We start from the raw sequence: 22077 nt of genomic DNA, 5'->3' as shown, positions 1-22077 counted from the left end.
GGCCCCTCAGGGCCTCCGGTAGGTTCCTTTCAGCAACTATCGTCATCTGGGGGAGAGTTTGGGTTTTTGGGGGCGGGGGTTTGTGTGTATTGTGTGGGTTTTTTGTTTTTTGGTTTTTTTTAGCGGGAGGCGGAAGCTCTGGGCCCGGCTCCCCGGTAGCGCTCGCGTGATAATCAGGATACACTGTAGGACGCGCTGGTTCTTCACGCCCTCTTCCTTAGGGCTGAAAAAATAGACTTTTTTTTTTTTAATTTACCTTTAGGACAGCTACTGCAAATACTGTACAGGAACCTAAAATGCTAATGAAAATTGTTTTTAGTAAAGTCTGTCACGTCTAAGTACTTACATGCATTTAAAACTACTCTTTCTTGGCAATTCAAAAGTCTCAGGATCAACGTTAAGATCTGCAAGTCACCAGCGCTGCTGGGTTGTTTTGGTCTTGGGAGGGTTTTTTTTGCTAAGGCCCTAAGGGATGGTTCCCTCTACTTAACCTAGGTATCAAACTGGAATATTTAAATCGATATAGGCAAATCTTCTTGAAATTAAAAGTACAAATATCTACAAATTGATCCAAAACATACACTTGTTTTTACTTAAATACCACTACAGCATATAAAATCACAAGCATAAGAGGAAAAAATACATACATGTAAATTATTTACATCTTTTACATCAAAATGACAAAAAATATACTTGGTAGTCAGATGGTGTTGTCACCTGGTTACAGCAGGCTTTACATCAGCACGTTGGTAACTCTGGAAAGTGTACCGTATCTTTGTTTGGCAATTCAATATTAGCTTTTCTGAATCGCATTCCAACACATCAAGACATTCAGAAGGCCAGACTAAACATTCAGACCATGATTTCTGGAATATAAACTGGTTTTAATTGAAAAATATCTTAGTTAACCTGGACTCTAAATACTGTCATTTTCAAAACAGCAAATGCTGCATTGACAAGTTTAGCAGTTACAGTTCGTTGAAGAACTGCATTCAATTCTAGCACAACAGCCAAACCTTAATTTTATCTCTGTCTGCAAAAGCATTTGCTGCCTATCATGAGAGCTTGTGCAACTTTGAAGAAACTTCCAGATATTGCACCATACACACCCTTCTGTGATGCCACAAAACATCTTTCAAGGCTAAATCGTGTGGGTTTTCCTATATGAGAGGACAATCAACTGCTTTCAGAGACAGTTCTGTATGCATTAAGCACAAAAGGATTCAGCCTTCTTGTCCACCAAGCTGCAAGTTTCTAGGATGTAACCACTTTGGTATGGCTAAAACCTGTCATTCCAGTCATTAGAGTGAAATTCAGCTTCTGTCACAGTAACCTCCAACACTGATTTTTTTTTTTTTTTTAAATCTTAACCTAATGACAATTCAGATATCTTTGTGCTTTTCTTCCTTAGGTCTTTCTCCTCTCTTTTAAACAAAGTGATGTTTAAAAAAGAGACACCTAAGCAGCATTAAAAATATATATTATTTAAAAATCATGCTTATACACCTCATTTTGTACTACTTTTTTTTAGAAACTTCTAGACCAGTTTCAAACTGTTAATGAAGGCTGACAGATGTTTAAATGAACTCATTTTAAAGTGACTGATCTCATGAACTCACACTGGCCAATGGTTTGAAAAGCCAATCCAAAAAAATGTAAAGCCTCTTCTCTAGGTCTCAGTGCAATGGTACGACATGCCTACACCACACTTTCCAGTCTTCTGTGAAGATTTTTTTATTCCATCTTGTTCTGCAAGCCTCTGGAACACTAGTTCATTTGAACTTAAGCAAAGTTCTCCAACCTCAAGCTTTTCTTACCCATTGTTTTGCTGTTTGCTCAACAAACTAAGCGTTCGCTTTTCAAAAAGTGTTATAAAACCACGTACAGGTGTGTTGCTCAGTTCATGAAGTGATGCAGCAAGCCTAAAAATCATGCCCACTTCCACTGGATGGGGAATTGTTTACCAGCCCCAGCAGCCTCAGAACTTTTCACTGGAAGCAGCGTAAGCCTCTTTAAAGAATTATTTTCTTTGGACAAGGTTCAGCCATAACTGAATCTGATGAATGAAAGACATGGACTTGTGCTCCAGTTTCTCAATCCACTTGGCAGTTCTCGCCGTATTTAGACACCGTAGACTGTGATACGAGCTATGGTACAATTTCATTTCTGTACTTCCTAAACTCCACTTACACTCATGTTAATTATTTCAATGATAGTACTTTCAACACACTGGCATAACTGAACATCAGGGTCCGTGCTTGCTATGTCCCTTGAACAACTTTTATAAGATGAATCTTTACAAAGTCCTGACACTTCATTTGGTTTCTCCTTTAGTTGCTGGAGACCTAGAAAATTAAATAAGGAGGGGGGGGGGGAGTACAAATAAATACAGCAAAGATAATTGTTATACTACACCCTTAATGCAAATATGCATATTGGGAAATAGTACATTTGAACCATCACTATTTCATACAGCGAGTATTTCTAGGGACACTAAAAACATCTTTCATTTCACCTACATCTGACTTCATTGTTTTTATTTATATTCTGTCTGACTTCTTTTAACATAAATATCCTAGCACAGATAATATTAGCAAGTCTTGTATCACAGGAACGGAACATTTGTTTTTAGACAGAAAAAAGACAGAATGTTTCGCTCAAGTTGAACGAATAGACTTAAACAGTTAAGTCCTCTTCATACAATCACTATATGTTTATCCATCCATACTGTGAGACTTCAGCTAACTCATTTCACTTTGCACTTCCAGTAGACTAGGAAGATTTCCCTAATCAGCTCTTATGCCATAGCTGAAGCATGGAAGTGTCTTTGTGTTCTCAAAAGCCAATGGTCTTTGCTCATGCCTTTCCTCCTAAGGCTACGATGGCAAATTCCATGCACAACCCTGGCACGCAGGGTTAAATCTTGCAATAATACGCACAGGGAAACAAAACAGAAGGAAGGAAGTTCATAAAAGCTTAACAAAGGAATGTCTTCAGCCTCTTTAGCCTCTAACTTCTTTCCTCCTCTCCAATAAATCCACCTTTACCCCTTCTATATTTACAAGGTAACGGTAGTACATTTTATTTTGCATTCAAACTGCACTGAAACATCTGAAACATTAAACATCATTTTCTCCCTGGGACCATGATATTATTTTTGAAATACAAGATGCCTTACTTACGTGTAATAATTGGGTCAAAGTCTCTTGTCTGCGTGGCAACATCAGAGGCACAGACTTGCCCTACTTGTATCAGCAGAGACATAATATCCTCATACAAAGGCGGAAAGGCTTGACAGAAGGAAACCAAACAAGGCAAGGTTGGCATAAAAAAGGCATAACGCTTCGACTGGGTTAGAACTGTCAAGGAAAGAGAAAAGAGTCCGTTAAAAAAGGAACTATTATCAAAATCCAATCAATAATTTTTGTTATGTTTTCAAGTACAATTATCACACTGGCATTTCGGTAAAATTGTATTCAGTCTAGACAAAATAAATTTAACTTCTGCAACAGTGTGCTTAGGCGTTGCTGGAATGCTTACCTGTGAGTAGGGTTCCCATGACATTGATAGCTAAACGAGCCACGCTGAGAGATTTAGGTAGTGCGTACTGGATACACAAAAATGAAAGTAACTGGATTGCAAATATCTGTTAAGTAGGTGAAAGGCAAAAAAGAAACAGGCAATAAATTTAGAGATTGCTTTGCACCTTCAATCCAAAGTTCTTCACATAACTTAATAATTAGTAACTATTTTGATTTTACCAATGAGGAAATGAAAGCCACAGAAGCCTTATAGTAGTTACTGTGAAATGTTTCTGCTGACATCAAGAAAAAAAAAAAGCTCACAGATTTAACATTAATGCAAGGACCAGAGTTAGTGTTTCAGAACCTCCCCCACAGACACAGTTTGTTCTGATACTGTTGGTGAGAAACAAAGCAACACACAATTCACAACATAATCCCCGTAAAAGTTGTTTCGTGTTCCATATGTTCTGTTTTTAACTTCAGTTGAGCGCCTTCTTATCAGCAGTAACTTAATATTTGAGAAGGGATTAAATACAAGTAATTAAGAAGTTAGTTTGATACAAAAACAGTTTTGGGGAGTTGTTTTATTCTCTTACAAGAATCTTTAGCCCAATAAATTTCAGTTACCTGGAAACAGCCAAATATGTAATCTCCCCTTGTTACAACATACCAATTCAAGGCCCATGAATTGCCTTAAGGAGTAATAATTATCAATCATTTGCCATTGTTTTTCCATAATCATCACAAGGCCTTCAAAAATACAGGCAAAACATTTCTAAAGCAAACTCCTGATTCCTCCTTTGCTGAGCTCATACTGAGAAGAAACCACCACACTTTGGATTCATAAAGAATAAACTTGAGGAAAACGGCACATTTCATTCTGATAGGCTTTGTGAAGGTATTCCTGCACTTAGGGAAAGAACTGGTAAGATAGCTGGCAAAGAAGAAATTTAAATTCTTTTATGAATTTACACCTTATAGTCTTGCCCCAAGCTTGTGTCAAGCAGTAGCAATAGTTCCCTGACTAAAGACTTGGTAGTCAAACCTTTCACAAAAACGAGTAACATTCTAATCTTAAAGCTACTTCATCTGTTCTACAGAATATCTCTGCAGTAAAGGTTTACAAAATTTAAATGTTAATGCAAGTTCCTCTAGCTATAAAGTATCAGCTAAAAAACTAAGTAGGCAAACATTTGCCAACTGATATATACTCTTAAAAAATGAAGTTAAAATTAAAAATTCAAGCCGTTACTAAAAGTGCTTTTTTCATGTTCCTGAATGTAACATTGAATTTCACAAGGATTTCATAAACAAACGTACAGAGATATCTTAGAGGAATTGTCACAATCTGTGATTTGAGGGTGAGACCTTTAATTTAAGATGAAAATGCTAAAACCATTACCTTAATAGTGATCTCTTTATTACTCCCCCTGCCCCAACCAGTACTTCAGCAGGGTTAACTACTTAAAATGACTCTCAAACTAGATGACTGTACAGTACCTGTTTTTCAAGTTCAGGCTGGGCAATGAGCTCAGGTATGAAATCCAGACAGATGTGCATGGATGGAATCCCTGCCACTGTCAGTGCCAGAAGTTCACACGGATAACCCTGTAAAATTTAGGAAAGAAAACATATATGTCAAAGGTGTTTCAAAAACTCTGATGCATTTAAGATATTCAGTTAGATTAAAACAGCATTAACGCTGTTTCAAAGCTTATCTACTTGTAACTCTCTCTCATTCCGAATTTTAAGCAACAGGCCTATAACCCAAGGCAACATAAGGCAGGCTGGGAACACACCCCAGGCTGAATCAGTTCTTTATCCACAAGACTCAATTTATTATTTACATATGAACTCCTCTTCCACTCCCCAGACCAAACCAAACTGCAGTGACCTTTTCCTTTTGTGCCTTGTCTCTTTGTTCCGAACTTCACCCCAGGCCCAATTTGCCTATTTCACAACTGGACCCTTAGGACTTTTCTAGTCACTTAATCAGTTCCAGGTCACAGGAAATTAACTCCTTTTAAAGAGACAGCCATCTGGCAATGAGCAATTTAACACACACTGAAAACCACATTTATAGCAAAAAATTTGCTAAGCTCCTCTCCACCCCCTTTTTGGGGAAGGATCTACAGCTGTTTTGGCAGAGGCAACCTTTCTTCTTCCACTCTAAAGAGATAAAGTGTGTCCAAACAAAAAGGAAAGAAAAGAAGAAGTTTATATTTGAAGCCAGATTTCAGTTTTGAATAATAGATGAAATATTTTAAGAACACAGCCAGAAAGAAGTAACCCACACAAGATGTGGAACAAGTAATTATAAGATGATTAGGCCAGTTTTCCCTGGCCTAGATTGGACACTCTATTTTGGCATACAGAAGGGGAGTGAAAAAACAAAGCATGTGTTTAATGATGAGGAACAGGCATCGTTTAGCTGCTCCCCTCTTGGCTATAGCACTGAGTGCATGCACGGAAAGAGGGAGGAAATGTAGGTACTACAGACTTGGGGGAATGGGAGGCAGAGGAGGGGGTCATGATAGTTTCTGAAGAACACAACAGTAGCATTCCAACACTTCATTTGGCTCTTTTCTAACCAGGGAACCATTAAAGAACTAAAACAGTGCAAACCAGACCTGGAAATGAACTAGTTTGACTATGTTGGGATCAGCTATATACATCTGATGCAGCAGACAGCAGATGAGACACTGGACCTCTCGAAGGTTACACAGCAAGCTATCCTCTTCTTCTTCTAGTTCTGGGCTCTTAGAGCCAGTGGTACTATAAACGCTTTTCAGCAGGCTGTGGGTGTTACTGCTCTGAGCTTTCTCTTCTTCTGTAGGTAAGCAGATCTCTAAAAGAATCTGCACAGCAGCACTATCCTGGGAAGAAATTAAACAATACAGCATGCTTAAAAAAAAAAACAAACAAAATCAAATACAAAGTAATGGCAATTTAAGAAATTAAAGGCTGTCAGATGGCTAGAATTGTTTCAATTAAAAAAAAAAAAACAACAGTTCAAAAAATCACAAACCCTGAGAATTGCAATAACCCCCGCGCCTTCTCCCCAAAACACCGCATATGTGAATCAAGACTCCAACAAGAACAAAAGCTTACATCTGGAGCAAACAGATCATCATAAGCATGGATCAGAAGAGTCATTTTGAGGGAATCAAATATCATTTTAAAACATATATGTAAATAACATGTTTGTACTGAAATGCTTACAGACTCTTGTTATGTGCACATATATATAGCGTATGCCATATGCAAGCACATAGTAAACCTGGTATCAGGTAGCATAAATAAATAATCCAATGATCCCTTAAATCACAGAGATCAGACAAAATATGTACATGGCCATGTAATTCATAGTATTTAGAAGAGACTACCATTTAAATATAAAACCTCCTATTGACTCAAAACCCATCTTCTAATAGGGTCTTGCTTCCAGAGAGAGGTAAGAAAAGATTGTCTGTGAAACAGGATTACTCAAGAATTCTCATTATGCCAAAGTAAGTTAACCGTTCTTCAGCCTCACACTTCACAAGGCTGGCTGCTTCTCTTAAACAACATAGTTCAAATGATCCTACGCAGGTACGTCGCATTTATTCATGCTTTACTACGCCAATGCTGAGTAGAAAAAGAGCCCTCTGGATACCCCAAGCAAGAAGGCAAAAGTGCTAGTAAGCAAAATTCTTTTGTTCTAACTAACAAATGACGAAAATCCACCATCCGTATAGTTAACCAACACAATGCTTCAGACTAGAAAACAGAAAATTTTTATGTGGGGAGGAAGAACGTTAATGCTATATTAGATACAATCGGGAGTCAAACGCAGAGGCAGTTTTCTTTTTCTGGCAACAGAAGTCAATAATAAAAGTAGAGAGGTCTCTTTTTTTTTTAAATTTCCCAAGCCTGTATTTCTGTTTATCATTGCCTTTTCCCACTTCAGTTTACATCTATTTCTCCCCCTTACCTGAGCAGCAAGCAATGCGTTTTTTAATTCTTCCCTGGTAACTTCTGGGGTCTCTGGACCCATTGCATTGTTTTGGGATGGCCTAATGTCCTGCTCTGCCGTTTCCTTTAGGTGAGAATTGAGGTAGGCTTTTGAAGCAAGAAGATAGCCATTCAACATGTGCAAAGTTATATCCATCAGAGGGGGACTCCTAATACAGAAACATGGTAAAGAAAAGATGTTTCAGAAAGCAGAACAGTATGCCTATAACAATAGGAACAAACTAAAAATACTCCTCAGAGATTCATTTGGTTGTAGTCTGGTTCATACTAAAGCTATTTCCCTTAACACAGCAAAATACTTAAGGTCACAATCCCTTCTGCTGTCCTGCCATTCTCCTACTTTTCCCATGCACACATAGGCACGCACGCGCTCTACAAAAACAAGGAACTCCTGACGAAACTGATTTTTAACAGTCTATGAACAAAAGAAATCAGAAAATTTATGTGCTGTACATGAACTAAACCAAAACAATGATCTGAATGATGGGGATAGAAAAAACAAGGCAGACAAGCTCTAAACAACTGCTTCCACAATGCTAAGATGATAGTTTTCAAATCATACTGCATTATAAATCTCCCTAACAGTTCTAGAAACTTGGGATTTTCAATTTGCATCCAGGGCTGAATGGACATGCATTTAAATATTTCACCTACAGTTTGGCATTAAAAATATGATCAATAGAAATTTGAAATCTAGACTGCTAGATTTCAAAATGTACAAACATGTACCAAGTCAAATGGAAACTGGATTAATGACTCAATTGCTATAAGGCAAGGGCAGACAGATACATACAAGCAAGAACATAAAGAACAAATAAATGGCTAATAGTCACCTTAATTATGAACAGAAAGATAATGAAAAAGCAAAAGGGGAAAAAATAAACTACAACTGACAAAAGACATGAACAAGAATACAAAAGGAGTAAAGCTAGAGGCTGAAGTACATTTAAAATGAGTAACGTATCTTTTTTTTAACATATCTTTTTTAAAATAACAAATGCAATTTTCTTCAGGACTGTGAAAAAGCAAAGCTACCATTTTTCAAATTCTAGTTTGTATTGTTTGCATTACTTTACGTTCTCCTTACAAGTTGGTTTGTTGCTATCAGTTATGATCATTTTCTCTACTAAAACTCTCAGCTTATTCTTCTACATCAAAGCCATGAAGCAGTGTTATACATCTCCCCTGTCATCACTGACATCTAGAGGAACTAATTTCCAAGTACTACTAAAATACTTACTTGAAAAATGAATCAAATCTACTTTTGTCATATTCATCAAGCATCTGCCAGCAGAAATTGTTACCCAAAAAGATGGAATACTTCCAGGCCCACGAGGGATGGCAAAAGACAGTATAAAGTGGAAGGATGTTTCAGTTACAGCCACCACCATGTGGCAGCAGCCATTTTAAGTATGCCACAATGTCTATTTGGAACAAATTCACATGCACAAATCTAACAAAATGGATGGATCTGTGTGCAAATCCATTTACAATCCCAGAGTTTCCAAAACAGAACTGGGTATAAGTTTTGTCCAACAAGAGACTCATCTGGATAGCGTGACGTGCTGAAACAGCACAGTTCAGTCAGCGCTCAGACCAACAAGCTTAACACAAAAAGTGGTGCAGCAAAAGAGGGAACTTACAAGCTCATACAACTACTTTGAAAATATTTTGAAGTACTGAAAGTTTTCAGAAGTTTTCTGTGAGATACCACTCACTATGCATCAATTTTAAGTACCACAGAGCGTCAGAAGAAATTAAAGGAGGGAGATGCTTACCTGTGAACTCTCTGATCACATCTTAGTACAATCAAAGGATCAATCATCAGATCATTCTGAGTGTATTTCTGCTGTCGGACTATTTTTACTGAAGGCTGCAGAGCATTAACAGTCATAACCCACAGTCTAAAAATGAGATTATTTTTAACATTTTTATAAGATAATCCGTAAGAGAAAGAGGATCACATAAGCATTTGGATATTCACTTATCTCAATTAGATGTATTTTTCTAAGCCTACCAAGGAGCAAAACGCCCCATACTGCACTTGCAGCTCCTGAAGTTAACCAAGATATAGTCAACTTACGTTCACTGGAATGATATCAACCAAGTCATGTTTTTGTTGCAATACAGAGTATCTTACTTCCTCTAAAAAGGCACACTATTACCAGAACAGAGTGTGTGCGTTTCAGAAATAATATGTCATAAATGATGTATACTATACAACCATTCTATTATAAGCCAGCTGGAGACTTCCTTTCCCCTGAGAGCAAAAACTACCTTCCTTTTAAATAGAGAACAGATCAAAAATTTCAACAAAGCACAAAGGAATGTAAATCCAACACAGTCTACTCGATCACAGCCTCCAATTCCTGGACCCAGTCGTTAAGTTTACTATAATAGACAAAGGCAGCCTGTCACTATTTTAAAATAGAAAGTTGCATTCCACCCATCTGCAACAACAAACGAAACAGTAATCTGAACCTACCTTCTTGGCATCACAGTGTTAAGAACCATCCAAAGTTTATTGACAGTCTGAAGAATCCTCCGTGGGACTCCAGCATTCAGCAACCGATTCATGTTTGAAGTCAATACTTCTGCATATGGGATCAATTCACCAGCAGAGAGAAGTGTTAAATGTTCCAGAATCTGCATCAGCTGGGTATGATTTCCTGGGAGCATGGAAAACGCTACAAAATAAATACAATGGGATTTTGATAAAACTGGACTCTGACATTTTAAAAATCCTTCAAGTGAGTTCATAGACTCAAAACAAGCTTGCAGCAGAACATTCTCATTATACAAATGCAGTATAATCAAATGATTCAGATGGATATACACTCCCGGACCCACTAAATTCCAACCAATTAGGAAAGAAAACTGCTTACTTCAAATGAGGTTACTTACCTTCCTGGAGCTGTTTGGGAGAATGATTTTTGGCAATGTTTGTAAGCAGCATCCTCCTCAGTAAGGCATCAGTGCCTGTGATCTGCTCCTCACAGATCCAGTCTTCCACAATACAGAGGTGTGGATAGTTAGTAGCAAGAAGGCGTAACAGTGCAGAATGCAGGCCTGTAAGGGTGTTAAGAAAGCGTAAATCTTAAATAGCTGCATCGTTCACCTGCACATATTACGTCCCTAGCATCTCAACAACAGGCCATAACTGAATCACTGCTGAGAAGTTTAATAAGCTTGCATGTTTATGGCCTGAAATTTTAACTCCAACAGAAAGGGAAAGTTACATTTTGGAAAGGTGGGAGGAACCTGTAGAAACTCTAAAATGCAGTCTGGAACAATTATACAATTCTCAGGTAATTCAAATCTACTCTAGAAAGAATCGTCTTCCCCAAACTTTCACTATGATGCTGTAAACATACCTGTAACCTCATTAGTGACTACTGAGGGATGTTAAACAAAAAAGAGAAGGCACACCGTGAAACAGACAACAGATGTAAAGCTGGAAATACGCTTAGCCTTCCTTCTTCACGCACATTAGACCTGCACACACACATATACCTCCAAGTTCCTGCTGCAGTCCTTGTGCCTGGCGGATGAGGTACTTGATTGGAATTTGATCCATTAATGCTGAAGAGTAAGACTTGGGTTTTTTTTGCATGGCAGCTATAAGGAAACAGGGACAGAAACCACATATAATAGTTGGAAAAAATATTTCTCCAACTGAATCAATAAAGAAAATGTAAAGCACTAGCCTCTATATTATTCAGGCAAAATACAGAAAACTCCAAATAACAGACCTCAAACCTATCAGGGTATTAAATTAAGCCCTTTAGAACAGCATTTCTGTGAAATGAATCTTTTCCCGGCAGCATCTAGGTTTGTTCAAAAGATCTCTTTAACATTTTTGATCAAGTCTAACTGATCCTGAGATCACAGCTCCAAACTGCAATTTCTTTATTCAACATAAAAAAAACTGTCTAGCAGTTGCTTCATGGAATTTCACCTGTTAGCACACACAACAACCGATAGCAGGATAGAGGTTATAAATGCAGGAAGAACCGTAATTGCTTTTTAATGTGTTTCTTTCTTAGATAATATGAACAACACAGCACTGATGAATGCTGAAAGTTTTGCACCCTAAAAAGGGCAGATAAAAACGCACATCAGATATAAATACCATGTTTTCAATTAAGTCAAGCTCGGTCAATAAACTACGCAACGTTCTTTTAGTATTGATTTAAAGTCTGAATTTCAAAGGCAAAAAGGGATTATTCGGCCTTGTCAACAATAAAATCACCAGGCAGAGGAAACATGTTAAGGTTGCAAGTTCGATGGCACATGAATAAATGCAGATCTAAAGTCATTAAGACCTCTTTGTTACTTGTTGCTATATTCATCAGATTGTTATAAACATTTCTGGTAACTTTTTGGCCAAATTGGATCCTTTTCAATCTAGAGCACAACTATAGAGTTTTAGTAGTACTTTCATCTCCTTAATTTCTACAGTAATGCTATATTTATTACCAGAATTACGCTGCCAAAATAAACTCTGATCTAAACTTCTTATACTGAGCTAAATCTGACTCTAATATGAACTTTGGTTATTGTAAGAATTCCTGTATTTGCATCTAACTTTCAGTTCAGCTGTTGCCCACTGAATGCGTTCACATATACCTAGAGTCTTAGTGTTTGCCAGAAGTGCTTCTTCATACGACAGGACGTAGTAGAGGACAAGCAATCGTGTTGTGATGCTGTAACGTTGAGCGAGTCGAGCATTTTCTCCCTGTACATAAAACCACATACAAACGTCATTTTGCATCCCTGATTCTTGGGAACACAAATTTGGATTTACCTGCAAATATGAAGAAAGATAAGGCAGTAAAGCTTGGATAAAAATATCAAGCCAGATAAGCTCCAAGTGGAAGGCTGTGGGAAATTTTTATTTTTCTAAAAAAAAAAAGATAAAACTTCAAACATCAAATGTGTTTTTGAATACTTGGGACACCAACATGGAGCTATCCCAGGATTTCAATGCAAGTCAAGGCTTGCCACACATTCTAGATGTGCCCAAGTGACCGTTCTCGTACTTCTTTCAAAAAGTGCTTCTTCCAAAATTAAGTAGGAAGTTTCAATTAAGTAAGATTTTTGATCTAACAAGACCGAGTCAGAAAAACAAAATTATAACAGTGCCAAATAAGCACCTCCACTTTCCAATTCATTTTACTGCTAGAAAGAGCCAGTAACTTTTTAGAAAGTGTTTTTCTTTTTTAATAGCATGAGTTGGTCACTTCCCAAGGAACAGGGCAAAGGGGGGACAAACAGCAACCCTCACAGAAACCTGACTAGCACTGACAAGAGTCCCATCAAAATATGGGATAGGAGGCAGTTTACTATATAGGGGTCAAAAACAAAAAAAAAGAGGCAACTTTCAGTATCTGCATCAAGCCTATGTAAAACGTCCTGTATGTACCTCACATTCACCTGAACACCCATGAAAGAAGTAAACAAGCAATTTACCCCAGTGAGTCCTTGAAAAACATTCAAGATCTCCTGTTCCGTGACAGGCTGGTTTGTGGCCTCTGGGTTGGATTTAGATGCCGGAGTAAGAATAGAGTTAATGTAGACATCAATAAGAGGAAGCAGCTGAGGATGAAGTGGAGTGGTGGTTTCACAGAGCTGCCTATAGATCCAGTCCTAGAAAAAAACATGTCCTTACATGTTTAGTTTCAAAGGTGGATGGTAATGTTTTGGTTTGCCAGTGAATCCCTTTTTAACTAGTTAGGCAAAATGTATTTGAATGGGGCGTTGACTTAGGAAAGTGTAACACCAGCTCTGAGTTGGACCTGGTCATAAACCTCGGATCAGGGAAGAGCTTCCCTGTTCTGTACAGCTCCACCAACCAAATTTGTCCTGGATGGAAATATTCTTCCAACTAGGAGTTTATTAAGTGCAGAAAAGGGAGAGTACTTCCTTATAACTTCCTTAAGTTCCAGTCTCAGGATTACACAGCTAAAATTGGGTATGCTAATTTAATAGTGTTCCTTCTTAAATTATATGGCAATAGGCAATTAGATTTGCAAAGAATTCTGTCCATACTAAAACTTCTTAGTTAATTTTACTTTACCAAGATAAATAAATAAATAAATGCCTGCAGAATCTAATCAACATCCAAAACTACAAACAGAAATTAAATGAAGGTCATACCTTAATGGATACTTTGTGCTTGGTGAATGACCGACTTCTTAAAAGCTGGTAAATGCAGTGAATAGGTAAAAACCCAGTAATGTTGGCACTGAGATTGCCTGTAACAGGCACACGAACTGCATGGGCTGTGACAACCTAAAGGAAAGTTATAATTACCAAGAAAAATATCACAAACATTCACCTGATCACAACGCATAAGCACAACATCACAAAGTCGCAAAACTACATCTGTTCTGGCATTTATGCAGTTTTGTGTGTTTGGAAGCTAAATGACTTTTTAATGTAGTTTGTGTAATACAGTATATGTACAATTGTAGCACATGTACTACATTTGCATACAATTCCCTGCTGTAGAAAAAAAATAGTTTCATACTGGACAATTTCTTTCATTTGCTTCCCCGTACTTCAAAAACACAAGTGTTCAAAAAAGCATAACCAGATCAATGTACAAAAAGAAAAGGCCAAGATTCTTCAGAACCAGCAGCATTTGGATTCTTCTGGTAGGTCAAATTGAAGTGATTTAAATTAGAAAAAAAAAAAAAAGAAAAAAAAAAAAAAGGCTTAGACTTAAAATACCTGTTCAGTGAAAATCTCCTGGGTGAAGATAGTCTTCATTCTGCTCAGTGAGCTGGGCTTAATAACAATCTGAAACAAAGAACACAGTACCTGCTGTTTTAAGTTCTGGCTTCAAACTTATTTCATAAACTCTTAACCTTTTTCAACTTGTCTTGCAGTACCAGGAAAACATTCATATATCTATACGTGGAATATAAAGCAACATAATTTTCAAATTTCACAAGTTCATGACTCCACACATCTTCCTCATCCTGAAAACTAACTACTTAGCTTTTACATTTGATGAGGCGAGTTGTTGTTACAGGACAGTAAATTGAACACAAGTCTCTCTCGATAATTTTCAGAAACTGATTAAACATTACATATATAGCTATTTCTTCAAACTTTTTAAAATAAAACTTTTCCAGACAGTTTAAAAAGGACTTCAGTTAGTTTTCTAAAAAGTTCATATCTTGCAAGTATTGATTTCAACAAGTCAGCTCTTTTTGAAGGTATCTTTTATCTTCTGTATCTATTGATTCTTCTGTATCTATTTGTATGTACTTTTTGAAGTTTTTCTAGAGGAACTTAGTCACTTGCTCATGTCTTGAGTACACGTTTGCTCAAGTATATTAGCAGTAACTAAGTTTTTAAATCTAAAGTCAAATAATTGTAGGTGTATAAATACACAGTAAAAAAGGGAATTTAATAGAGAACTATATTTGATGGAAACAGCTTAGAGTTTACCTTCATTCCCAAAGTGGAGCAGACCAAATCAATGATAGCACTGAGCTGATTACTATGGAAATACATGGCTACCAAGAGAAGCATCTCTCCAAAAGAAGCAGACACACCAGAAATGCTACAATAATACAGAGAAAAGAGTTAATAAAGAGTTAGTTTCCAGCAGGGCATAAGTAAATGTGAAATTACTGGAATTAGTAAGAACAAAACAAAAAAAGCCTGCTCTCACCTTTCAAAGTAAGCTTCTTCCTTTATCATCCAACTAAGCCACATTACCATGAGCTGTTCCTGTTCCGGGGTACTGCACAAAGAAATCCCATATGACAGTTTTTCCCCAGGAATTACAGACAGTTTTACGAGTAATTACTAGGCAGAAAAATCAACATTTGAGGAAGGCATCTTACACCAAGAGATTTTTTTGTCACTTTCTCTTTAGCATCAAACAGCCGGATAAGCGCTGATATCTAACATACACTTTGAAATCTGTGCAAGAGTCCAACTGTCAGGCAATTTCCTGTCTTGAAAGCGCGGGGCAGAAAGCTACAACACATAAGCAACTATTTTGCTACTCTCTTGTCTAGGGCCTTTAAAGATTTAGCCACAAACTTATTCAGTGGAGAAGGGAATAACTGCCTTCAGACAGCCTTCATTGTAGCCATTTCAAACCAGGCTAATGCTGATACTTCCCTCTCAAAAGCATTCGCCATATCAACAAGAGGGTGAGCAGAGTAAAACATCAATTTACTCGCAGTCCTGGAAGACGGGTCCCTTTCAACCAGCGTACAGAGATTGTATAAAGAATCAGGAGAGAAGAGCTGTGCAGCTCTGGGACATCGCTGCCTTAACTGTGCTCAAGCAGTAACATCTTTACAAAGCTCCTTCTCTATCAAGAGGTACCTGACAAGAGTGGAGAAGGCCAGAAGCATACAAAAGGAGAGCGACACAAAGCGAACACCAGCTGGAGTTGCAGGAGGACGGCTGGTCATTAGCTGAAGTAGCTGCTCAGCTTCTTCATCAGTTGGTCTAAACGAGGGGAAAAAAAATCTTGCCTAATTTAAAAGCAGAGAGATTTCCAATATCATCACAACGGTTACAGATTATTTAAATTTTCTCTATTACTTCATGTGTATCTGTTTACCAAGTTACTATCAATAAATGAGTATTGAGATTAGCTCTTTGAACTAAAGACTCATGTTAAAAATCTGTTAAGAGGTGACGAGAGTGACAAAACTTCCTCAGGGTATAATCATGCTTAGTAGTACCACATACTTAAAATTAAAACTAATAAAGTATGAAGATGCTACATTATCACTCTCTAAAAAGTAAAAGTAGAGAAAAATAAGTTAAAAGTTCATAAAACATAGGTTGCTAGAGTTTTCAGCTGTTTTGTTCTACACTGCTCCAAAGGCTGAGGCCTAGATTTTTTTTTTTTTAGTGCTTCTATAGGATTGAATTTTGGAACATTAAAGAGAGCGCATTTCTCCTATTATGATTATTTTAGGTAAACATTTCCAGTGTAGTTTACACATGGATCTTCACCAATAGAAAAATAAAAAGCTTTTCTGATAAGAGTAGTACTGGAAAGCAAAAAAACATACCTCTCTCTGCATAGTTACATAGTATTTGCTCTCTCTACACTACAGCGATAAAGAAACTTTAATCAGCTGGCAATTCCAGCCCTGGGCACACGAGAAGTGTCTCCCTCAGCACTAAAAATGGCACATCCTGCCAATAACGGCTCAAGGACACAATGACATTAGGAGAGAGCTTACGTTAAAATTGCCCAAAGATCCCAACCTCTGTTTAAATTGGACAGACAGCGAAAAAAAACATAGAGCATTAAAACATTCATTACTTCAGCCCAGCAATTCCCATCAAAGCGCAATAGAGACGTAACAATGCGCTGGCTTTCACAACATGTTCTTCCTTCAGTCCCGAGTACACAGACACATTTGGCTCCATATCAACATCTGCTTCTTCAACAATGTGTGTGCTGCGAACCGTGGGAAGGATTCCCATGAGCTCCAGGAGCAGCTGCCTTCTCATTTGCCAAAGCACAGAACTGATATTATCTCTTTTTCTCTGAGAGGTTAAAAGATGAAAACAACAATATAAACCTCATGTCATCAGACGTTTTATTACATAAAAGCTTCCATAATGACAAAGACAAGAAAAAAAGAATGGGGAGGGGGGGCATTTTTTAATAAAATTTTCAGTACCAGGGTAACAGGTAACACACGATCATGTTACAATGGTTTATTTCAATGAAACACAAGCTTTAAGCAAGTCAAGACACAATTTTCCCTTGCAAATACTGAGCACAAACACATATACCAGCTAAACATTACTGATTTATGATTCCCTCGTTTCCATGGCTATTGGATCACGTACCTAAAAATCTCTCAGAGGAACAATGACATAGCTGTCTTCAGTAATACTATGTAGAGATCTGATGGTCCCATTTGCCTTGTAAAGGCTGTGGCAAGAAGCAACATAGGAGCTATGCACTTTCAGACAAATGTGCACGCCCACATCCAGACAAGTTACAGCAGCTTACAAAAATAGTTTTTGAAAGCGAATATTCAAAAGCGTACCTACCTGTTGGCCATTTCGGATAAAAGTTCCAAACCAAGTCCGAACCTTAGCATTTGTTCCAAGTAGCAAACCACTCACAAAACACACCAGATCGCTCACTCCATCATCTGAAGATTCATTTTTGGTGTGATCCAGGGTCAAAGCAACACCAAGACCTGGTAGATGACACTCTTCCACCTAGACAAAATAGCCGAGCTCAATCTTTTTTTTTTGTTTTTTAATGCTCCAATAAGGATCACAATTATGATTTGCGTGTTGTCTCGTGATAGAACAATTACAGACTTACCACCATGCCTCTGACCCTTAAAGCTTGGGAAGGGTTCATTTTACACAGGTGACGAAGTGCTTCTGTTCTACGACGGCCTCCAACACTTTCCTCATCCTGCCGCTCGCCGTTCTTAATCAAACCTCTACAGACTAAACATTCGAGAGGAGGTCTAAGTAAATCTGGCCTTTCCAGCAGAAAGCCACGTAAACATATAAACACAAGACGAGCCCTTTCATTCAGCGGACTGTGATTTATTAACTGAGCCACACGAACCTTGTGCCAGGGAAGAACTGTTGATCAACGCTGTATCAGTAGAATAAGGAAACGGTGTTTCTCCTCAGAGAAATTATAGGGTCATTACAGATTTAGGCATCATTCAATTACTGCTCATACTCTGTCTAACGCAACCTGTGCACCTGGCAGCCCTGCAGACTGAAGTCTTCTTGCTACATAAGTGATAATAAATGGGCAACGGCAGTATGAATTTTTCACCTCATAACATGCCTCGCTCTGAGAGACAAGGACAATTAGCAAGGACAGACCAGGTTCCTAGACCCAATCATTCACTGTCTGAATCAGCCTTTATAAAGGTGACCTACAGATGAAAAACTGCAACAGGCACACAATGAGTCTGAAGTACGCTGCAGAAATAGGTAGTGAATGCGATGAGAACGAGAGGCCTTTCAGCATCTCTAAGTATAAATGCATCCAAAGTGCATTTCACAAGCCAAGCGCTCCTCAGTTCAAATATTTATGCTGCTTAGCCTAGAATCAATTTGATTGCTGGAAATTATTTCAAAGCTTTACAAAAAGAAAGCTTGGCAAGAAGAAACTGTAACTCACCCTCGTTAAAACTATCGGGAACATTGGCCACTAGGAGGCACAGGAACCAGGCTCCATTTTTAACGTGCAACAGAGCTTCAGCTACATCAACTATGGGCAACAGCGATGGCAGCTCTGGATAAAAAGAGGATCTCATAAGTCACTGTAAAACAGTAGCTTTTAATATAAATTTATGTAACGTGCTCAAGTTAACGAATGAAAGATTACTCTTTGGTCTATTCCTCTTCCAAAGAGCTAGACATCCAACATTAATCTTAATTCAGCTAGGAGAGCTCCAAAAGTTAGGGTAATTTTTTTTTTACGTTTGTAAGTAGCGAAGTCACAAGCAAAACAGCATTAAGGAAAGCACTATAAATACAGAGCACTACACCTGCTTGCAGAATGCAGAGAACATCTGCTGCTTCCTCCAGATAGACAGGACTCTCGAAGAGCTCGGACGATTTGAGAAAAAACTCACCGTTTGATTCTGACACCTATAAGACAACGTTCATCATCACAGAACAGGTTTCATGAAGTGATTTGTATAACTCAATCAGCACCTGTCAGACTTTCAGAGCTTTGAATTCAACAGATTGAACGTATTAAAAACTGTCAAAAATGTACAGCTATAAACAGAACAGGCAAGCAAAAATGCTTAGAACAAGCAATATTTACTAGTAAAGATAATTAAACACCGCTGGTATCGTTGCTTCTTTCCGGAAAACAGAAAAACAGCTTACTAAGAAGTCTATAAACAGGGTAAGTTTAACAGAAGAACATAAAACACAGAGAAAAGTGAGAAACGTGGTGGTGCATATTACTGCAATAGCAGTAAAAAAAAAAAAAAAAAGGACAGAAGGAAAAGCTACAACATCATCCTGAAACATGATTTCTGCTCTTATAAGCCATCGCATTGTATTTAAGTGCAGCATGTTATAGAACGTACAGAGCCTGTTAAGAAAAGATTGCCCTCCTTGCCGGGAGGAAGAAAGACTTTCTCTGGGAAGCTGGGTTCACGAGGAGTTTACGTGACAGAGTTTAAGTCTCGGCGAAGCAGCTACGGACCGGAGAACGGCCCTGACACGCACCGGCAGCACCAGCAACGCAACCTGGCGTTATTTCAGCACATCCCGCCTGCAGCTTTCTGGTTCTTCGCTTTCAGGGATATAAAATTCACAAACGCCGAGCGACGGGGAAGCGAAATTTTACCTTATTCATAATTGCTAGTAATTCACTAAGCACAAGACGAAGCCGACGAGGCGAATCACTGTGCTCAAACTCCAGCGTCAGACCGTGCTGGAGCTGCGACACCAAGACGCTCTCTCCACTGCCTCCTCCCAGCTTGTGTCTAACAGACAACGGAAACGCAACGACAACCGTTAAAGAACAAACAAACGAGCCCGACGAGCACAGACACCTCCTCAGCTAAAGGCAGACCGCAATTCCCGGGGCAGCGCCCGCCGCGCCGTTACCGCAGCTGCTGCTCCTTGCTGGCGTCCTGCTCCAGGGCGTGGAAGTCCACCGAGAGCAAGGCCACGATGGAGTTGACGGCCTCCACGCCCGAGAGGAGCCGCAGGATGAGCTTCTTGTCCTGCGCCCAGCGCTGGCTCTGGTCGGCGGGGGCGCACAGCGCCATGCGCACCAGGCAGGGCAGCAGCAGCCGCAGCTCGGGGTCGCTCAGCGCCGCCAGCCGCACCACGTCCACCTTCTGCATGGCCTCGAAGGCGTAGGGGCTCACGAACTGCAGGCCGGAGCACTCCGCCATGGCGGCGCCCGGCCCCGCGGCGGCGACCGGCCACGCTCCACGGCCGCCGGCCACCGCCGCCTTCCGGCGCGCGCCGCCCGCGTCACCGCCGGAAGTGAGGTCGGCCCCGCGGCGGGCGGCCGTTGGGCGGCCGGGTGCGCGCGCGCGCGCCGCCGGCGGGAAGGCCGCTCTGAAGGGAGGGGGGAGGGGACGGCGCCCCCCCCCTCCCCCGGACGTCTGCTCGGCCCCCGCCGTAAATAAAGAGACAGCGCAAGCAAGGCTTCATGAATAATTTATTCCATTTGAAATTTTTTTTTAAAAAGTATAAACCTTTTCTCTCTCTCTCTCTCTCTCTCCATTTCCTCAATCACAATTTGTACAACTCAGCGTTTATGGCATTCGGCAGCAATAGCGTTTGTTCCTCAGTCACGTTTTGTCACGATAAAGGCGACGGCTCGGACCAGTAACCGTCAGCGCCGTGTGCGAACTTAAGAAGGGCCCCGGTAACGCGACCCGGCTGCGGGGGGGCGCGTCCAGGACCGAGGCGACAGGCTGCAGCCGGCTCCGCCAGCTCCTGACATCCAGTTTACTCGGGAACAGCGAGAGCTAGACGAGTAACTTCCTGAAAAGTGACCCTGAGGATTATGGTAGGTCCCAAATCCAGTTTTGCTGTAAATTTAAGTTTTACTCCGCTAAAAAAACAGGATGTACAGCGCCCACAGCGCCCCCACCACTCTTCCTCCCCCCACACCACCACCCCGGAATAGTCCTGGATCCTTTTAATTAAGGACAAAAAAAACCTTCCCCAGTGCAGGTTGTCAAGACAGTAGTGTCATACGCTATCACCTAATTCAGAAAACAAATTCTCAAAAGAAACCCAGTCCAAACATTGTTTATGCAGCATTACTATTAAAACAGACTGATATGCTGTGCCATACCGTTACGCAGCAAATTATATGATGCAATAGCATTTTAAAAACATTTTACTCTTATTTTTGAAAGCTTTAAAATAGTGTAACATATTTTGATATTACAGTATTAACAAATAGTGCTTGAATAAAGACATCTGCAAGTCTTCATAGCAACACATGAAGTTAAAAATTACCATAGGAGGTAAATACAGAAATACAGTAACCTGCGCCATACTGACAGCTAAGTAAGAACATAGCTGAGGATTTAAATATAAATTCATTTATTTTTACTTATTTCCGGAAACGTTAGGAAGATTAACATGTTACAGCTACTTTAAAATTTGAGGGTTGTTTGCAAGTACAGTTGGTGGCCTGCCAGTCTAGCAACAATGCTTACAGAAACCTAATTCAAATAACAGTATAAGTCACAGTCCAGATGACTGCATGGCTTAAGCACAGTATAACTAAATTAAAATACTTTTTTTTTTTTTTTTTTAAATCTGAACTGAAGGATCTCAGATGCATCTTTCACTGGCTATCTAACATACGTAAGTAGCTGTATAAGTTTATTTCCTCTTAATAGAGCACTGCCAGGAACAATGTTTTCTTGCAAAACCATTTTGAGAAGCTAGGGCTGAAATGTTCAAATACATTAAGCTTGTACTTGCTAAACAACCCTAATTATTGGATTGTGACAATTTTATTCATAAATCACTAATTATGTGCCCTTAAAAGAGGAAA

The 22077-nt window shown here is 39.2% G+C and overlaps 1 protein-coding gene across 1 annotated transcript; it reads right to left on the bottom strand.

The window, feature by feature from the left end:
* Positions 1-565: 565 nt before the first annotated feature.
* Positions 566-20542, bottom strand: INTS2 (integrator complex subunit 2). Its single transcript, XM_068910183.1, has 24 exons — positions 20154-20542; positions 19891-20029; positions 19073-19175; positions 18703-18816; positions 17878-18008; positions 17595-17768; positions 16852-17078; positions 15894-16019; positions 15226-15297; positions 15000-15114; positions 14274-14342; positions 13698-13832; positions 13011-13187; positions 12168-12276; positions 11052-11156; positions 10443-10607; positions 10024-10225; positions 9317-9442; positions 7498-7687; positions 6155-6400; positions 5025-5132; positions 3541-3646; positions 3183-3359; positions 566-2345 (listed from the first exon to the last, which is right to left on the bottom strand). Exons 1-24 carry the CDS (start codon positions 20444-20446, stop codon positions 2176-2178), a joined length of 3579 nt encoding a protein of 1192 aa, XP_068766284.1. The 5' UTR covers positions 20447-20542; the 3' UTR covers positions 566-2175.
* Between the last annotated feature and the right edge of the window lie 1535 nt (positions 20543-22077).

The sequence above is a fragment of the Struthio camelus genome, chromosome 16 (genome assembly GCF_040807025.1).
Source record: "Struthio camelus isolate bStrCam1 chromosome 16, bStrCam1.hap1, whole genome shotgun sequence".
In the NCBI taxonomy this organism is placed as follows: domain Eukaryota; kingdom Metazoa; phylum Chordata; class Aves; order Struthioniformes; family Struthionidae; genus Struthio; species Struthio camelus.
The sequence above is the reverse complement of the archived record's forward strand: the minus strand, read 5'-3'. Positions and strand labels throughout refer to the sequence as shown.